At 56.2% G+C, this 17,129-nt stretch overlaps 1 protein-coding gene across 1 annotated transcript in view; it reads right to left on the bottom strand.

Moving 5' to 3' along the window:
* Positions 1–16,330, bottom strand: part of CSPG4 (chondroitin sulfate proteoglycan 4) — a 42,658-nt gene extending 26,328 nt beyond the window's left edge. The window contains exon 1 of the mRNA XM_010593766.3: positions 16,162–16,330. Coding sequence (XP_010592068.2) covers positions 16,162–16,249 — 88 coding nt within the window. The 5' untranslated portion in view covers positions 16,250–16,330. The remainder of the gene's footprint in view (positions 1–16,161) is intronic.
* Between the last annotated feature and the right edge of the window lie 799 nt (positions 16,331–17,129).

Here is a 17,129-nt window from a genome sequence, read left to right as displayed (position 1 = left end):
GCAAGGCAGAAGCTGCCCCATCTTGTATCTCCTCCCCCAGCAAACCCTTGCAAGGCTCAGCCATCCTAAAACGAGCTATCACTTTCCCCCAACCCTGTTCCTCTCACCTGTTCATTCAGCCGTCACATTCCCATCCATCCACTGGCCACCCAAGCTGGAAACTAGGCCTCGTCTGCCAGTCTCCAATTTCCCCCCTTCCTCACAGCCAGGCTGTCACCAAGGGTTGCTGTCCCTGCCTCCTTATCATTTGGTTTGGGGTCCACTTTTCTCATGGCCACCCTCGTCTCCAGGCCATGACCATTGCTTGTCTGGGCACTTCCAGTAGCCTTATCATGATCTTCAACCTCAAATTGTTCTTCTACTCATTCTCCACCAGGCAGCCAGAGGTGTGGTTGAAGGGGACAAGCAGAAGGCTGTCACTCTCTGCTTGAACCCCCAGTACTCTCTCAAGATAAAGTCCAGGCTCTTGAACATGGCACAGAAGGTCTTGTCTTGCCCTGCCCACTCCTCCAACCTCATCTCCCCTACCCCATGTCTCCCATAATCACCATTTCTCCAAACAAGCTATGTTTTCCAGCATCCAGCCTTTGCACATACAGTTCCCACTACCTAGAACATCCTCCTTCATCTCTTTCACCCAACACCTCACCTTTTTCTTACTTTAGACACCTCTTTCTAGTCCCACTTCCACCCTTGCCAGCCAGTGTTAGGCTACTTCCGCCATGCTCCCATAGCAACCTGGTGGCCTCCCACCAAAGTACGACAAAGTATGCAGTACGTTGCCTTGTGATTGCCTGTTGGGCTTTGTGTGTGTGTGTCTCTTCCAGGAGATGGTGAGCTCCCTGGATGGGGGGAGAATATCTGCTTAACATAAGGTCTGACCAGAGTAGATGCCCAACGAATATTAGTAGACTGGATAAGCCAAGGGATGGTTAGCCCCAGAGCCTTGAGCCCTAGCTATAGGGGAGTCTCCAGAGGACAGACTTTAGCTCAGACCAAAGGGGCAAGACACCCTGCTCAGGAGTGACCCTGGGGTCACAAGAGCCAAGGCTAGATGGCTCCTAACCTGCTGGGGCTGGCTGGTTGGGAGATGCTTACTCACCTGCAGGCTCCTTAACTGCTCCTTAGCTATCCTACCTCCTTGATTCCAGACGTGGATTCCACGCCCCAGGGCCATCCCAGCGGGCCAGTGAGTACCTGCTTGAGCTGCTGCCATACAGACAACAGTAGATTAGCTCAGCCACAAGGAACTTAAAAGTGCAGCTGCCCCTCTCAGGAGATGATACCTCATCCCGGTAGGGTAATCAGTAGGGGAATGCCAGGCACTGTAGTGTTTAGGGGCAGATGGTCCTCACCTAAACTCTGCAGAAACCTCCGCTGGGAGCCAGGAGGGCTGTGTCCCTTCTCACCCCAAAAACTTTTGAGCTACTAGACTCACACTCAGGGTATGCGATGTTTGGTTTGGTTGGCTTTCTGGTCCCTCACAAGGCCAAGGAAGTCAGGACAGGAAAACAATCTCCTCAGCTATTGGCTGAGCTCTGGCCCTGTCACAGGCCTCAGCTCCTGGTCCTCTAACCAAGTGCCTGAGCCACCCATGTGGTAGAGGTGGGGACAATTTCTGATTTAGGGGCCCCTAAGTTCAAATCCACCAGCAGCTCCTTGGAAACACTATGGGGCAGTTCTACTTTATCCATTAGGGTCACTATGAGTTGGAATCAACTCAACAGCAACGGGTTTGGGTTTGGTTTTGGTTTCTGGAAGGTGGATGCCCCCGGAAAAGAAGCAGGGGTAGTAGGGTGGGAGATGCTGAGCGTGGGCCACAGACTCTGGAGAGGGCAGGGCTGGTGTCCCCCTAGCCACGTGTCCCAGCCCTGCGGCCACGTGGGGCACGGAGGAAGTGGGAGGGAGAATGAGAGGTTTTGCTGAAAGAGGCAGCCCACAGAGTCCACCCAGGCTGGAGGGGTAGGAGGGGGAGGAAGCAGGGGGCCTCAATGGAGTCTTTGTGGAAGCCCTATTGCTCCCTAGGCCCGAGGCAAGGAGGGTGGGGCTGCTGAGGGTGGGGAGCAATTCCAAGAGGCTTTTCCCTGCCTTATAATTTTCCTCCTTATTGTGCAGGAGATGGGTGGATTTCCTTTTTTCTCCCTCAGGTCTCCTGGACCTAGAGAGGACAAGGACTCTCACCTCAGTGGGCCCAGGCTGGGCTAAGGCTTCCAGCAGGGAAGGGGCAGAGTAAGGGGGCCTCATCTGGCAGTAGGTCTGCCCAGCTCTCACCCCCAGCAGGGTCCCTGTGAGGTATCTCTCACTTCACAGCTGAGGAAACTGAGGCTCAGAGAAGGCTATCCCCTGGGCTAGGGCCTCATGGGGTGAAGCAGAGCTGGAACTTAAGCCCTGATGAGTCTGGCTCAGAGCTGGGTGCTGCAGGCGTCAGCGAGGGGCATGTGCAATGCAGGAGTCCATGTGCACACAGCTCGGGTGGGGGGCTTGGTAGCTGCGTGTGAATCGGAAGTGGAGCATCTGCCACTGGCTCCAGAGGGAGGAGAGTGTGAGAGTTGGCCTCCTGCCTAGGGAAGACTCGCTCTTTCCTTTCTTGTCCCTGGGGCTCCCTCTGTCAGCCTCGGGGTGGAGGTGGGGGGGAGTGAAGGAAGGAGGAAAAAGCATCTGCTTTCACTGGGTGGTTTGGCAGCCAGGCCTCTCCCGGTGTGGCTGGACGGGGCTGGATGGGGTCCGGCTCTGGGGCCGGCCAGACTGGGGAGGGACCTTCTTCCGGGGCTGGCTGGAGATGGCATGTTCTAGAAGCCAGCAATAAGTGCCAGCCCCTGGGGCTAGGGGCCTGGAGGCCAGGGTGCAGGGCAGAGAGGAGGGGGTCCAGGCTCTGCCCAGGGTGGGGAAGCCTGCTCCCAGGAGCCTGACGGGCCAGGCCCTCTCCTGGGCAGAGTCTAGAGCCGGAAAGCCCATTGCTCATCTCCAAGTCTGCCCCCAGTTCTGGAATGAGAAATTGCTAAGGGCAGGGCCGCTGGGGAGGTGTTCCAGGGCTTCCCCCAGCCTGGCAGGCTAGGCTTGGAGACAGTGAGTGTGTGAGCTGGGGGGTGGGGGAGGGTAGTGGAAGCAATGACTGTTGGTCTGGACAGAGGCCTGCTCTGTGGCCCAGCTTTGTGCCAATAGGCTGTGTGCCTTGGAGAAGCCTCTGCTGTCTGTAGGCCTCTATTCCCCTGTCTGAAACACAGGGGAGAGGGGTGGGATGACCCCACAGATAGGCTTGGGTCAGGGACCTTCCCCCAACAAATACACACACACTCCATTCTGAGCCATGTGCTCTTATGCTCTCTCTGGCCTCAGTTTTCCCATCTATGAAAGGGGACCTGGAAGGGGAGACTAACACATGCATGGCCCTTAGCCAATCCAGCCCAGCAGGAAGTAGCTGGTGGAAGGGTGTGGTCAGTATAGTGGGCACAGTAGAGCCACCTCTGGCCTAAAAGGCTTTAGTCCTGGCCAGACTGGAAGTGCTCGAGGAGAAAACATCAACGTCTAGGAGGATAACGGATCAAACAGTGGTGGCACTTGGCTCCATATTAGGGATTTTCCATCAGGCAGAGCTGTGTGATCACAGACAGGCAGCAGAGAAGCAAGCCCCTGGCACTGGCTGTGGCCGGCAAGAGCTAGGGACCAAGACAAAGGCATGGCCTGGGGGATGGACAGGAGATCATCTGTCCTTCCTAGTGGCCCACTGTCTTGACTAGGACCTCCAAGATCTGCAGCCTGAGACCGCCGTACGTGGGCAGGCCTGGCCCCTCCTCAAACAGGTTCCTGCTGCCTAGCATCCCCCATCTGCTAACTCCTGGGACCCTGGGACCTCCACATTGTACTCTCTCCAGCGCATCTCTCTCCCTCAGCCTCAGGCACTGCCTCTGTGTGATGGCACCTACATCTGTCTTTAGCACCAATTCTTCAGGGCTCTGGGCTAACCTGCCAATGCTTCTGGACATCTACACTAGGAACATCCATCCAAAAAAGCCAAATCTGCTGTCATCGAGTTGATTCCGACTCATAGCAGCCCAGTAGGACAGAGTAGAACTGCTCCATAGGGTTTCCAAGGAGTGGCTGGTGGATGCAAACTATAGATGGAGCTCTTAATCACTGTGCTACCAGGGCTCCAGGGAGTTCCCATAAAGCCTACCTAATCCAGCCTCTTAGAAACCAGGCTCTGTGTCATCCCTCCCTCAGTCCCAGTGAAGGCCCCACCACCCACCCACTGCTGGGCAAAAACCTGGATCCCTTCTTCCTCTCATTTCACAGACAACTAATCACCTTGTCCAAACCATCCCACCCCTAAATGCTTCAAACTCGCCTCCCCACTTCTCTCAACTCTGTGCCATCCCACATTGCAGATCGCCACTGTCCTCTGCCTGGCTTAATGAATTCCCTGTTTCCCTTTGCTAACAGCAGACAGAATGAACCTTCCAAAATGAAAGTCACTGCGTCATCCTGCCTTTCCTGGAAGCCTTCAATGGCTCCCCACTGCCCCAGAATTAAGCCCCACTCACTAGCACAGCCCTGAAGGCCCTGGGTGACTTTGCCTCTGCCCTGCCAGCCTTTCCTGCTCACTTCCCTTGAACACCCATATGCCAGTCTCACTAGATGTTGGGATGTTTTCCATCCACACTCAACAGATTCCCACTCCCCGGCCTTTGTTCAGGCTGGGCCTTCTGCCTGTGAAACACCCTCATCCTCCTTCAGGAAAGATGCCTTCCCCCACCCTTCCTGCAGCCCAAAGTGCCTTCTTGGCATTCGGGGTGCTGAAACACTCAAATGTGGCTTGGAGGGTTGTGTTACTGCACCTCTCTCTGTTAATACTGTGAGCCTCTGGGACCACATCGGCTCTGCTTGGTGAGGGCAGATGGGAAGAAAGGAGGAGGGGCCAGCAGGGCCTGGCGGATGTGCCACACTTCACTAGTTGACCTGGCTGAGGGAGGCTGTACTGCATCCAGGAGCTTGACCCTCCTCTCCCCTCCAGGGCACCAGAGTCCAGAGGCAGTGGGTGGACACAATGGCCCAGGGAAGGGTGGGGTGGAAGACTGCCCCAGCCAGGGAGTGCTTTTCTGGGCCTGTGGTGACAGAGTACGGAGCTTGTTTTTAAAGAAAATAGAATCAGAGCCCCTATTTATAGCTGGAGGCCACAGCCACAGACAGGAGATGGATGGGGTCTGAGGCTGTGCAGGCCCCTGCTCTGCTCCAGTGGGGGCTGGGGCGGGGCCATTCCCAGGCCTCCCCCCACCCCCAACTTCTCTCAGCCCCCAAGGAAGTGCCTGTGGGATCTTGACATTCCCTGGGACAGGATGTAGCCTGCTTTGGCGGGGCGGTTGGGTGGAGGGGGGGAACGACTTGGGTAAAGGGGATGGAAAAATTTCTCCCAGGATTGGTCTCTTGGGGCCCAGAGTCCCTTATGGGAACCAGTGGAGGTGAGAGCCTGCTATGTCTACTGAGAAGGCAGAGAAGGACCCAGGGTAAGGGTGGGGTCCCAGCTGTGGAGGAAACGCCTTGGACCGTAAAGGACTGAGGGGAAGAGAAAAGAGCAAGGCCAGAAAGATGGGGGAGACAGGGACAGAGAGATAGGGATGTGGGAGACAGAGTTGAGGGAGACATGGATGGGGGAGACAGGGGCAGAGAGACAAGGATGGGGGAGACAGGGACAGAGAGCCAGGGATGGGGGAGACAGGGATGGGGGAGACAGGGACGGAGAGACAGGGGTGAGGGGGACAGGGACAGAGAGACAGGGATGGGGGAGATAGAGACTGAGAGACAGGGATGTGGGAGACAGGGACGGAGAGACAGGGATGGGGGAGACAGGAATGGGGAGACAGGGATGGGAGACAGGGATGGGAGACAGGGATGGAGAGACAAGGATGGAGAGGCAGGGATGGGGGAGACAGGGGCGGAGAGACAGGGATGAGGGAGATAGAGACGGAGAGACAGGGATGGGGGAGACAGTTATGCAGAGACAGGGCCGGAGAGACAGGGACAAGGAAGACAGAGATGCAAAGACAGGGATGAAGGAGATAGAGACGGAGAGACAGGGACGAGGGAAACAGGGGTGGAGGTAGAGAGACAGGGATGGGGGAGAGAGGAATGGAGATAGAGAGACAGGGATGAGGGAGATAGAGACAGGGATGGGGAGACAGGGACGGAGAGAGAGAGAGAGACAGCGATGGGGGAAGAGAGAACTGCAGCCAGTTGACAGTTGGAGTGAAGGGGTAGATGGAGGGAGGAAGGGAGGATTTGAAGTGGGGGTTTCTGTTCCATAGGAAGTCTTCATGGTGCTCTGGTTACAGTGGTCAGAGTCTGAGTTGGCTCCAGGTGAGGAGGGGCAGGAATTAGACACCTCTGTAGCCTTCACTCCAGAAGGCCAGGCCTTGCTCACGTACCTCGACAGGCCCAGGGCCTGGAGACCCTCTCTGATCCTGGCAATCTCAGGGCGGAGGGCCCAGGTCTACTTGGAGGCAATGGAACACTGTGGGGGCAGGGCCGATGCAGATGGGATACATCACCAAGATCCCTGAAGGACTGTCCTGGGTGGAGGGGACAGGTCCAGGACCCTTGGGTCAGGTCTGGTTTCTGGCTTGTTATGGGTGAAGCCTCCCAGGTCTGAAGGGGTTACAAGCTGAGGCTGCAGCCTGGGCTCACACCTTTGACCAGTTCTATTCAGACCCTTCCTTTGGTCTTGTCTTTTGGGGCAGTGGGGTGGCTGCAGAGCCGTGGGCCAGCAGATCTTCCAGCCTGGGGCATGTGTCATGGAGCCATAGCCACAACTGGTGACTCAGACGGTTAAAAAAAGGAGCAGCTCCAAGTGGTGACTCAACTGGCACTGAGGGGGCTGGGTGGGTCTGGCTGGTACGAAATGGGGTGGTCTGGGTTTATTTTTGGCAGGGCGGGGCTGGGGCCAGGGGGTGGAAGACGGGAACCGGGGGTGGAGAGGAGTTGTCACTCTCATCCAGGGAGAGCTGTGGGCTCTGTGCCAACTTAGGGAAGCGGTTTTTCAGTGCCAGGGAGCCCCAGCAGGCTGGGCTGCCTGTCAACCCCACTCCAGGACCAGCCTGCCTTGCTGTGTAGCCCAGGACAAGCCACTGGCTCTCTGGATAGAGGCAGAGCTCCCCTGTCCTGTCTCCAAGAGGTTTGGGCTTAGAATTTTAGAACCTCGGAGATTGAAGATCTTACCCAGAGGCCCAGAGAGGGACAACGGTTTGCCCAAGGCCACACAGCAGGGTCAGGTGCCCCCCAAGGCTGCTGTTACACAGCTGGCTCAGGGCCCTACAACATCTCCCTTGCCTCGGGGCTGTCAACATTTGGAGGGATAGGACCCCATTTAAATACCATCCCTGGAGGGGCTCAGCTGGACTCCAGACGGAAGGCCGGAAACGCTTGGGTCCCAGATGCTGGGAGATTTCGCCCCAGACAGGGACAGTCACCTGAGTTCTATTCGTGCATATCCGGAGTGCCAGCCAGACCCTGCCCAGTAGTCTGTTGAGACTACAGGGGCGAAGGCAGAGGGTACCCATACACTGGGGTCTAGGCCTGGGGACCCAGACTCTGGTCAGTCTCTTACTTCAGAGCATCCCTTCAGGTGGCATTGTCCCTCCAGGTGGCACTATCGCAGGTTGCTTGGCCCCTCTGCAGCCTCCTCCTCAGACTCAGCTCCGCTCACCTCCCCAACCCTGCTCTCACACATAGGTGAATCTCAGACATCACCAACATGCCTGATGGGTCCAGTAGCCCAGGGCAGAGAGAGTCCCTCATCTCCCTCAGTCTGGATTTCTGCTCCTCATGATACAGCCCCATGGTAGCTCAGGCAGTTGAGTCATCTCATATCACTGGGTCCTGGCCTCTAGCCCTACCTCCAGAGAAGGGCCCCTGAGGGGTTGGTAGAGAAGGCAGCCTGTGGGCAGTAAAGTTGGGCTGGGGAAAGACAGGCTTCTAGTCTCCCACTTCTCATAAAAGGTCTGGGGGTCTGTGTATTCTCTTCCTCCCACCCACCTGCTTTTAGGATAGGGTCGAGTTTCACTTGTTCATTCGTTCAACACATATTTATTGAGTCCTGCTGTGCACCAGGCTCAATGATCTCCAGCTGAGGGGCTTTTTGGCTTTGGGGAAACAGACCCCCTTCTCCACATAGTAAGGAGCATTGGTGGCACAGAGGTTGAAGTGGTCGGCTGGTAACTGAAAGGTCAGCAGTTCGAACCCACCAGCCTCTCTGCAGGAGAAAGATGTAGCAGTCTGCTTCCGTAAAGATTTACAGCCTTGGAAACCTTATGGGGCAGTTCTACTATGTCTGACAAGGTCGATATGGGTCAGAATCAACTCGATGGCCGTGGGTTTGGTTTGGTTGGTCTCCACGTAGTGGGTCGGCCAACACCTTGTCCACATCACTTTTTCCCACACGGACCCTCTCACAGGGCCACCTTGCCCAATTCCCTGCCTTGGAAACTTTCTTGAACATTCCTGTGCAGGGAGTCCCATGCTGCTGGCCCTGCCCAGGCCACAGGAAGAGGATGGCAATAATAGCATAGCAGCAGCCTCAGGGACAAGCACTGACGGAGCATTTATTGCAAGCAGAGGGCTTTATAGTATCTTGTTTAATCCTCAACACACATAGGAGATACGACCAAAAAAAAAAAAAACCCATTGCTGTCCAGTGGATTCTGACTCATAGCAACCCTATAGGACAGAGTAGAACTGCCACATAGGTTTTCCAAAGAGTAGCTGGTAGATTTGAACTGTCAGACCATTTGGTTAGCAGCCGAGCTCTTAACTACTACGCCACCAGGGTTTCCAGGAGATAGTACTAGTTATCCTGAATTTAGAGGGGAGGAAAGGAGCCCTGGTAGCACAGTGGTTAAAGCACTTGGCTGCTAACCTAAACATTGGCAGTTCAAACTCACCAGCCACTCCTCGGGAAAAAGATGTGGCAATCTGCTTCAGTAAAGATTACAGCCTTGGAAACCCGACGGAGGGCAGCTCTACTCTGTCTTATAGGGTCGCTATAAGTTGGAATTGACTGAATGCCAGCGGGGTTTTAGAGCCGAGGAAACTGAGGCTCAGGAGGGCCAAGTCACTTGCCCAAGGTCACACAGCTGGTGAGTGGTGGGGCTGGAATTGAATCCCAGGCTCTCTAACGCCACGTCCCTAACCACTACACTTCCGGCCTCCCTGCTCCCCCATCTATGAGATGAGGACTCAGAGATGGGAGAGGTGGGGTCTGAGTCAGGATTGAAGGGCGGGAGGGGAGCTTACTCTTAGCTGCTCTGAGACACCCAAAAAGGGTGATTTGTTCCTTTCCTGAGGAAGGCGGGAAGTGCGTGTATGTGTGTGTGTGTGTGTGTGTGTGTGTGTGTGTGTGTGTCTAGGCTGACGCCTGCCTCCCTGGCCAGCCTCCAGCTGCAGGAGAGTCGGCAGCCGTTGTGCACAAGGGAAGGGGGTGGGGAGAGGCCAGTGTCGTGGGAATTAGAATCCTGGGCCTACTGATATTTATAGCTGTCCCCTTGGGCCTCCGGGACAGGGGAAGGGGTTACTCTTAGGTGGGAACGGAAATTGGTCTCCTCTCCCCAGCCCCCTCTATCTCTCCAGAGATCAGGCAGAGGCGCTGCTGTGTTGGTGGTGCCAGGCTAAGTTTTGAGTAAGGGGTTTTCCCCAGAACTGCTGGCTCAGGAGTTGGATGCCCCTCTTGCCAGGCCACAGCCAGGCTGCTGAGCAACACTGTGTCTGTGTGTATGTACATGTGTGCACACCTACTAAGTGTCAGTATGATGAAGGTCATGAACCAGGGGACAGAGGCCGGGGGAAGAAAGGCCTGTAATCTCACGGGGATGAAGGCAGGTCTCAGGAGAGAGGCAGACCCAGGTGGTTGGGAGAGGCTCCAGGGAGGTGATGCTGGAGCTGAACCTTGAAGGATGGGGAGAAAGAAGGAAGGCTAGTTACCTGGAACAGCCTAGGCAAACGTGGAAGAGTGCCAAGGGTTAGAGATTACCTGATGGCCAGCTTGTGGCCCAGGGTGATGTGCCGGGGGGAGAGAAAGGCATAGCACAGTAAAGGTGCCTTTGGGCCTGCAGGTGGGGGCATCATGAGGCTCTTGCCCACCTGGATGCTCAGGAATGTCCCATCTGGTACCAGGAGGGGCAAGGTGGGGTGCTGGGGCTGGAATGACTATAGAGCCCCCAGGCCTGGCCATTAGGAAGCCGGCTTGTGCTCTGCTCCTGCCCTCAGGCTCCCAGACCTTGTCCAGGGAAGGACATTTTCCAGGGCCCTTGACATCAATCTTGATTTGGATTCTCTGAAAGCCAGTAAGTTCATCCTTGTATCTCCCCTGTTCTCAATTTATTTCAACTCAAAGTAATTCCCTGGTTTTCAAAAGTTTTTGTTTTTTAAGCAACAGAACCCTTTCATCAAAACCACATCTTACACAAAATCCCAATGAATTGGGGTGGGGTAGGCATCCCCTATTCTAATCTCAGCTGCCTCCAGGTGTAAAGCTGTGTAAAGCCCTGGGCACCCCAGGGCACAGTCTGAAAGCCCCTGGTTGGCTCGGTGATGCTGGCTCGGTCTCCGGGCCTAGCCCTGTGCTCAGCTGGGTGGTAGAGACTCCTGAGAAAGCGGATGGGATGTCTGGCCTGGGGGAGTGGCTAGTCCTGTGGGCGAGGCCATGACCCAAACCGGGGTACAAGGACAAAGGGCAGGGAGGCCTGGCCCCCATTCTGCTGAGGATTCTCTGTGTGATTCTGTATGAGTGGCTACCAGTCTCCCTTTGAACCATGGGAGGCTGGTCTAAGGTGGGGAGTCTACAGGAAGGTTCAGTGAGAAGGCAGCCTGGCTGATGCACCACAGCTGTTAAGCAATGAGAGACACAGGTTGAAATGGTTAAGCTGGAACAGAGGCTGGAGACTCGGCTAATATACACCAGAGTTGGCAGAGCCGGCTCCTCCACAGGTTGTGAAGCCGGCTGGGGTGTGGGCAGGCGCTGAGCAGGAGGAAGGAATAGTCAACAGGACAGGCACTGTCCCTGGATGGGCCCACCTATGCCACCTTCGGAAAGTGGGTGAATCAAGCCAATGAGCCACCCTCCCCACCAGCAGCCCGCTCAGCCACCACCCTACATCGGAGACAAACGTGGCTTCCTTTTCCTCCCAGCTGTCTGAGGAGGGGTGGGGGCCTTCTTGAAGAGGGGATCTGCTTATGCTGCGAAAAAGTGGGGAGGGCTGGGGGAGGCGAGGTGGCACTTGCTGTGGGGCAGGCATGGGGAGTCAGGACAGATCTGGAGTCCTCAGGGAGCCAAGGAGCCTGCAGACTGGTCTCTGTCTTGCTGGGGGGAAGAAGCCTCACTGGTGGGTGGCTCCCACGGGTGTGATCTAGGAAAGCCGGCTGTTGTTGGGTGAGTGACAAAACCATGGCCTGTGAACCCAAAAGCAAGTCCCTGGTTTTCTGAGTCTCAGTTTCTTCATCTGTAGATGAGGATGTTTCCTGATTTGCAGGGATGCTGTGAGGCTACAGGACAACCTGAGTAGTGCCCACCCTGGGGTGGCTCTTGTGGGGGCAGCTGGAGTTCAGTTATAATACAGCTCCATCCTGTCGCACTTGAGAGAAGCTGAGAGAGCCAGGAACCCCTCCCCAGAGAGGACCACGTGCAATTTCAAGGCTTTAATAGTAATTTAAGGAGTCCCTGCATGGTTCAAATGGTTAAGCACTCTACTACCAGCCAAAAGGTTGGTGGTTCGAACCCACCCAGAGGCGCCTAGCAAGATAGGCAATCTACTTCAGAGAGGTCACAGCCTTGAAAACCCTATGGAGCAGTTCTTACTCTGCAGACATTAGGTCACCGTGAGTCAGAATTGATTTAGATGGTGTCATGGATTGAATTGTGTCCCCCCAAAATATGTGTCAACTTGGTTAGGCCATGAGTCCCAGTATTGTGTGGTTGTCCTCCATTTTGCGATTGTAATTTTCGTGTTATAAATCCTAATCTCTGCCTGTGGTTAATGAGGCAAGATTAGAGGATTAGGGTGGGATTGTAACACCCTTACTAAGGTCACATCCCTGATCCAATATAAAGGGAGTTTCCCTGGGGGATGCCCTGCAAGATCACCTTTTACCTTGCAAGAAATAAAAGGGAATGGAGCAGAGACGGGGGAATCTCATACCGTCAAGAAAGAAGCACTGGGAGCAAAGCGGGTCATTTGGACAAAGCGGGTCATTTGGACCTGGGGTCCCTACATTTGAGACTCCTAGACCAGGGGAAGATTGATGACAAAGACCTTCCTTCAGAGCCGACAGAAAAAGCCCTTCCTTCAGAGCCAACACCCTGAATTCAGACTTCCAGCCTCCTAAGTGGTGACAGGATAAACTTCTGTTAGTTAAAGGCTGCGCTTGTGGTATTTCTGTTATAGCAGCATTAGGTGACTAAGACAGTAACTAACAACAACTGTCATTTTGAAACTCACTCTAAGCCTGCGCCTAGAGGAAGAGCCCTAACTCTAGAAGGCTCTACAGAATTGGCCATATGCTGGGGCAGGGGGCATGTTGGAGGCAAGAGGGGAGCTGGATGGGGCCAGGAATTGGGGGAGGGGTTGTGAAGGGGCAGAGGGACCAGGGAGGGAACAAATACAAGTGCCACCAGACCCAGCCTCCCACCCCCACTTGCTCCAGGCATTGAATAGGAGCCACAGCAGAACACAGCAACTCACCCCCATCCTGCCCTAGCCTTCCCTCCAGGAACCACCCAGCTCAGGGGAGTTGGACAGGAAGGGGGCAAGGCAGCTTCAGGTCCCAGCTACCTTGTTCAGTCTGTGAGAATGGCTGTGCGTACCCTTTGAGTACTCTGTTCGTACTTGTGCAGGGCGCACATCTGTGTGTGAGAGAGTGGGCAACTACGTCAGGGCTATTTCCAAGTCCCCCTCCCCTGCCTGCCCCCTCCTGGGCAGCAGGCCCAGTTCCCAGACGGAGCCTATACATTTCCTTTGGGAGCTCCACATGCGCCCCACTCCCCACCCTCCACCCTTGCCAGCCGCCTGGCCCACCTGGCGCGACCCCCCAGGGGGGCAGCACTGAAGACCCTTCTTGTCCTGCCTGGGTGGGCAGACTTGGGGAGGGGGGCTCAGTTATACTTGGTTCTGGAACAGCTTTTCCAGAGTCTGGGTGGGCTGGGTCAAGGGCCTCGGCCCCTGTCCTGCCCCAGAGGCCTGAGGAAAAACACGCCATGCACGCACATACACACATATGGCTCAGTTTGTCCCCAGTACCATAAAAAACCCAGACCCAGTATCATAGGTACCCCCAAACCATCCTCTGGGGCAGCAGAATCAACCCCGGTTCAATTCCTTATACCTGATGACCCTGCCGCCCTGTTCTCTAAGACACCCCCATCAGTTCAGTGCCCCTCACCACCTTGCCTTTCAAAGTCAGTGACACCAGGCAAGAGAAGAAGTGCAGGAGCCACTGTCTCTGCATGCTCCGTGCCCACTCTGACCTCCCAGTTTTTGCTCACTCTATTCACCATGCCTGGAATATCTTTTCTGCCTATCTACTAAGGATCAGCTCAAACCTAGTCTCCTCCAGAGGTTGTCTCTCTGCTGAAGGCCCTCCCATAGGGGCTCAGACAGGACGCCCCACTTAATCACCCATATTGCCACAGTGGCCTAAGTCTAGCCCTCCGAGCAGGCTGAGAGCTGTCTCAGAGCAGGGCTGGGGGCTCTTGCAGGACAGCTGGGATTCTCTGTCGGGGTTAGAGCACTTTGTTTCTTCTCTGGGACCTTAGTTTCCCTGTCTGTACAATAGGAAGGTTGGCCCTGATGGCCTACAACGGCTCTGGACTACCAGGCACCATGACCTGGATGCTCTGGAATGCTAATGAGAGCAGGAAATCATTCCACTCCTGGGCAGAGGCCCCGAGGGCAGCCGGGAGGGGCGGGGGTGATGTCTTTCTCAGGTGGGGGCTGCCCCTATTGCAGAGACCTGGGCAGGGAGCTAGGTTACGCACAGGGATGGAAATGGGTTGTTGGAGGGGAGCTCTGCCTGGGAGGGGGTGAGGATACCAGCTGTCCTTCACCCCCTCCCCGTTTCCAAATCCCTCCTAAAGGCAGGAATCAGCCTAATGCTCTAACACTGCAATGGCACCATACCGCTTCCCTGCCCTAAAACCTTTGTTGGCCCCTCACTGCCAACAGAGCATAGGCTCTGGGATTCATTCTGCCATTTAAGGTTTTTGTGTTCCAGCCCAATGGCTCTCCTGGCCTTGGGGTCAAAATACTCCATCCAGCCAGGCTGCTAGCCTTCCTATCTCAACACCCCTCTGCTTACACCCACCTCCTTGTCTTTGTTCAGGGTATGCCACCCAGGGACAGATTACCCAATAAGCAAGGTACACACGGGCTTAATTGTGCATACTTACTAATCTGTAGTACACAATTTCACTGTTGTTTTTTTTCCAAATGTGGTGAAACCCATGTGAAATTGTGCACTACAGATTGCTAAGTAAACACAATTAAGCTGATGCATACCTTCTTACTATAAGCTGGTGCGTACCGTGCTTACTGGTTAATCTGCCCCTGCACCTACCTGGAGCAATGCCCCCTCCGCACCCCCCACAGGTTGGTTCAAGGGCCAACCCCAGCTCCGAGCCACCCTGCCGCAGCTTCTCCCTGAATGTCTCCCCTCTATACTCTTGATCTGGATCTTTGCAGACCCCACCAGGAATTGCTTTTGAGTTTTAATTTGCTCTTCTGCCTCCTGAATGAGTCCACATTCAGCCTGTCCGTTTCTGTGCACCCCTCATTGCCTAGCACAATGCCTGCACCTTGTTGGTGCTGATAAGGTATTTGAGAGTAGCTCTCAGTAGAAGCCCAAGGAGGTGGGGGTGCCGGATCTTCTGAGGCTGGGAACTGGGGGCTGGATGAGCTGACCTCCCCAGTCACCCTAGATGCACCCTCCCCACTTCTCTAAAGCCCGGCCTGTTACTCAGCTTTTGAGCTACTGTGGGTGGGGTCCCTGGGGACAGAATTTGGGAGCCTGGGGATCCAGCCCTGACTCACACTGGTTGGGGGTGGGGGTCCTCGCCTGACTCATTTCCCTTCCGGGTACTTCGTGATGCCCTCCATTAGAACTGGCTTCTCCATCTGATGGGGAGAAGGGTGTGGCCCGGGCCCCTGGTAGGGAGACTCAGGCCCTTCCTCTGCTGAACGTTGCTCTTGGGAATGGTCCCAAAAGATGTAGGCTGAAGCACTGATTCATACTGGGTAGTAATGACTGACGGGCCCTGAGGCCAAGGTTCTTATGGCATAACTAGACCATGCCTTAACTAAAGGAAGAATGCTTTCTGGCACTGTGACAGAGAGGGGATACATCGTAGCTAGTGTCCCTCAGAAGGCACCCTTTCCTTCAGTCTCCGCTGGGGTGAGGCATCAATGCCAGGGCAGGGAGGGGAGGCAGGGGATTGCCAAGGGCTGTCTGAAGGACAAGCCCCTGCTGGGGCACTAGCCCTGGCTCCACATGCTGAAGGGTGGGTGGTCCCGTCTGTCACCAATCAGGAAGGATAGAGGAGGGAGAGGAAGACAGGAGGGGGAGAGGGCAGGAGGAAGGCAGCAGCAGAGGCGGGCCAGCCAGACATCAGACACCTGGGAACAAGGAATGCGGGAGCAGGGCAGGGGAAAGGCTGGAAGAGGTGGAGGCTGAGGTGTGGGTATGGGGGACCCCTCCCCACTTCCCGCCCTGCCTCACCTCCCGGGCTTGGCATGAGGCATTCGAGGCTGGGGAACTTGCTCTTCGCTGTCACTGGGCGCCAACGGATGCACGGAGTGCACGGAGCCTCGAAGGCTTTGGGGCGGCTCCGCTGGATGTCACGGACAATCCGCGCGCACAGAGCCACGCCCTAGGCAGTCCGACCCGGGCGTCCCTGTCCACGCGAGCTGGACAACCTCGGATAATCAGAGTCCGGAAAAAGCGGGATCGAACACCTTCGGTGGGGTCCCGCTTCCACGCCGGGGTCGAACTCTCAGAGACCCCAACCTGGGGTGGGAGAAGCACTGCCCCTCGTCTCCGGTCGGGCGCCTCTCATCCCTTCTCTCTACCTTAGGAACGCCCCACAGCTCCTGCCAGGCTGCGTCGGGGGGTCTCAGGCCCCTCACTCACCTGTGGATGCAGGGTCCACCAGCACAGCTAAGGCCACAGCCAGGGCCAGGGCAGGGGCTGGAGGCGGGGGCCGCGGGCCGGAGCGCATCGCGGCGGCGGGCTGGGCGGCAGATCTTGCGAGGAGCGGAGCAGAGCCGAGTCTGGACACCAAAGTGGCGAGTTGAGAGGGCGCGGCGCGGCGGGCGCGGGCTGGGGCTCCCGGGAGTCCTGCCGTACTTAGCTCCGGGGGCGGGGCGGACACCGACCCATGCGCTCGGGTTTCAGGCCGCCCCCCACCGTCGTCCCCCCTCCACTGCCCCCTCCCACCTTCTTAAAGGGCGCGTGCTGGGCTGCACCTCCCGAGGCAGTGGGGAAAGGACCCCTACGTCTTGCGCAGACCCAGGTCCCACTCTGGAGATTTGGGGCAGAAATCCCAGAGGAAATTGAGTGAGAAAACCATAGGCCCAGACACCCTGAGCTCTGACCTGGGAACTCCTGGAGACCCCTCTGGGAGGAGGCCTGAGATGGCGCTGGGTTTCTGCCGTCTCTCCTTATTGCCTCCTCGGTGAGAAGACCGTGTAGGCCTGGAAGCAAGGAGAGGTGCCTGCCCACCCCACCAGGCTGCTGTAGGCTGCTTTGGTTCTGAGATCTCATCAGGACTCCATTCAGGCAAAGGGGCACCAGTAGGGAGGACAGCTCTGTGCCCAGGGGCTTTGCGATCCTGACCTCTGCTGCCCCACAGGTCCTCAGTTTCCCTCTTTGTCAAAGAGAGATGTTCTGGACTCCTCCACAGGGCAGGAGGGATTTTCAACTCCTTGGTGGCATTTGTCTCAAAATAACTCTGGAAGGTGGGAGAGGACCTCCCATTTTACGGAGGAGGAAACTGAGGCTCAGAGCTGGCTGTGGCTCTTGCAAGGCCCCAGGTTGAGAGTAGGTCTCTGGCCACTTGGGGCCAGGAGTCCCTGGCCTCCTGACTCCAAATTCGGGAG

The sequence above is a fragment of the Loxodonta africana genome, chromosome 13 (genome assembly GCF_030014295.1).
Source record: "Loxodonta africana isolate mLoxAfr1 chromosome 13, mLoxAfr1.hap2, whole genome shotgun sequence".
Taxonomy (NCBI): domain Eukaryota; kingdom Metazoa; phylum Chordata; class Mammalia; order Proboscidea; family Elephantidae; genus Loxodonta; species Loxodonta africana.
The sequence above is the reverse complement of the archived record's forward strand: the minus strand, read 5'-3'. Positions and strand labels throughout refer to the sequence as shown.